Source organism: Geospiza fortis, unplaced genomic scaffold (genome assembly GCF_000277835.1).
Source record: "Geospiza fortis unplaced genomic scaffold, GeoFor_1.0 scaffold53, whole genome shotgun sequence".
In the NCBI taxonomy this organism is placed as follows: domain Eukaryota; kingdom Metazoa; phylum Chordata; class Aves; order Passeriformes; family Thraupidae; genus Geospiza; species Geospiza fortis.
Window position 1 is genome coordinate 14,224,912 of NW_005054305.1, and position 2,334 is coordinate 14,227,245.

The 2,334-nt window shown below is 49.5% G+C and overlaps 1 protein-coding gene across 1 annotated transcript in view; it reads left to right on the forward strand.

Moving 5' to 3' along the window:
- Nucleotides 1–1,922: 1,922 nt before the first annotated feature.
- The window catches only part of PRDM13 (PR/SET domain 13), a 10,136-nt gene continuing 9,724 nt past the window's right edge, over nt 1,923–2,334 (forward strand). The window contains exon 1 of the mRNA XM_014311996.1: nt 1,923–2,063. Within this exon, the coding sequence (XP_014167471.1) occupies nt 1,923–2,063 (141 nt within the window). The remainder of the gene's footprint in view (nt 2,064–2,334) is intronic.

A 2,334-nucleotide genomic window follows, 5' to 3' on the forward strand; every position in this document is an offset into this window, starting at 1 on the left:
AGGCTGAGCTTTCAGTGGTCTCCGGCGCGGTGGAGGGCAGGGAGAGAGGAAAGAAGAATTTTGCGACCGCCAGCTGGTGAGAGGTGCCGGTTCAAAATCATTCTCGCTCCCCGTGCGCATCCCTGTGGCCTTTGCTCTCACGGTGCCACTCGTGACGGCGGCGAACAAATCCAGAGTAAAGCTCCCACACACAACCACATCGAAAGCGACGTGCCAAGGTTTATCTTGCAGAAAGCGGGTTACTTGAGAAGAGCCCGCTCAGTTACCTGGCATCTGTTGGCAGATGTACCTCTAAGCGTAGCTTTTTGGCTTTCCTCTTGAAATTTATTAGGGCTGACTATTACAAAAACGCCACGGGGGAAAAAAAGGAAAAAATAAAAGAAAGAAAAAAAAAAAAGGGCTCCATCTCTGCCTTTGTTTCCGAAAGCAGTGGATAAAATCTCACATGCAACTTGCAACTTCTCCAAAGGAGAAAGGTTTAGCAATCTTCTTTTTGGAGTGTTACGAGGCATGGAGCAGAGAAAACCCACCAGCAAGAATTATATAGGAGTATAAAAGCGAAAGTGGAAGATTGAATTTGTTAGTGTCCCTCTTGGTCTGACAGGCACATCTGAACTGTTGTACGCACTTAAGGAAAAAAGTCGCATACTTTTCCTTGTCAGCTCCCGGAAAATTCCTAGGACATTTATCCAGCCCGAATTATAAGATGACTTAATCCTAGCACTTCGTTGTATCTTAATTAAAATATTTATGCGAAGAGAAGGGACATAGGCGCACACGCTGTTCAAATATCTTCGTTCTGACTTTATTTACAGTTGCTTTTTGCAGGTACCACCTCCTAAAGTGGTTTCAGTGCAAGAGATTTAGCGTGTGGCAAGGAACTTGTGGATGTATTAAAGGAGGAATCCAGCTGCACATTGTTTGCTAGATATCTGTGTTATCTGCTGTCCGTGCCTGCCTGTTTCCTGGTGGCTGTATGTCTCTATTTCCTCCTGTCTCTATTTCTTAATCGCACGAACTACAGACACAGCTTCCCCAGCGCTCGCAGGTGCAACGGTTTGTGTTTTACAGGGGCTACGGCGGCTCATATTTTGTGCTATTCATCCTCCTTTAGGATCAAAGCTCTTCTGAAACAGATTACTGGCCTGAAACCAAACTACTGAAATGGTAATATGGTCGTTCTTGAAAAAAAGTGTAGGTATTTTCTGGTGTTTTCCCATCAAGTACCTGCCCAATTTCTGTATGGCACACGCCGGGAATCAATAGAAGTTAACAAGTCCTCAAAACATTCCCCATCTCTTTGTTTAATCTCCTTTACAATAAAGCCAAGGGAAGAGAATTAAAAATCTTTGAAGTATATTAAACCTCAAAAGGCTCAGCCAAGTAGACTTAAAATAGTCACTTATTTTCCAAAACTGGTTTGTCGAGGAACAATAAAAGGAAGTAAAATTTATGGAGAAATTATACAGTGGATTTGTCACTTAAAATATCGTAACTGTCTCGGGGACAATACCCCATGCTGAGGATTAATGGTCCCTCCAGACCTTTGATTCACCAGCGCCTTTTCTTTGCCCTTGACAAATTGGATTTTTAGGAATGGGAAGGTCGCCTGGCCCATTGTCTGCCAGCCATTCACTCTGCCTGATTATGCAGGAGGGTTAGGGAAAGGCTCCATGTGACCCTCTTGGATGGGACTCCGCAGCTGCTAGAGGAGCCAAACTCTCTCACCAAACTCTGCGCCCCAGAGCATCCCCCTGCCAAGGGGTACCCCTCCTGCTCCCGTTGAAAAGCCGGCGTCCTCACAGCGCCGCGTCACTCTGCGGGCGGAGATACGCCTGTGCTCATCCCCCCGCCGCCTGCCGCTGTCACTCCGGCCCCCTTAAGTAGTTGGGGTTCCCGAGCGCTCACACCCAGCGGCAGCGATGCAAACCAGCAGGGCTCCGGCCATCAGCGTCAGCGCGGAGAGCTGCATCCCGGCTGGGCTGCGCCTGGGTCCTGTGCCGGGCACCTTCAAACTGGGCAAGTACCTGTCAGACCGCAAGGAGCCAGGACCCAAAAAAAAGGTATTTTCCTACGGTCGCTCCTGCACCGCTGGACTTTGATTATTCGTTGACTCGGGGGAAGCCGGCTTTGGGAGAAGAGGCTGCTCTTCCCCAGTCTCTCTTCGATCCTCCCTTCTTAGAGCCAGGAAAGCAAAGGAAAGAGTTTCCAGAACGTCCTGAGATGTCTCCCCGTGGTTTTGCCGGGAGAGCCTGCCCGCTCGTGCCCTCTCCCCCTCCTCCCCAGCGCCGGGGCCCCCAGCCCGGCTGCCCTCCCGGGCGAGGCCAGAGGACA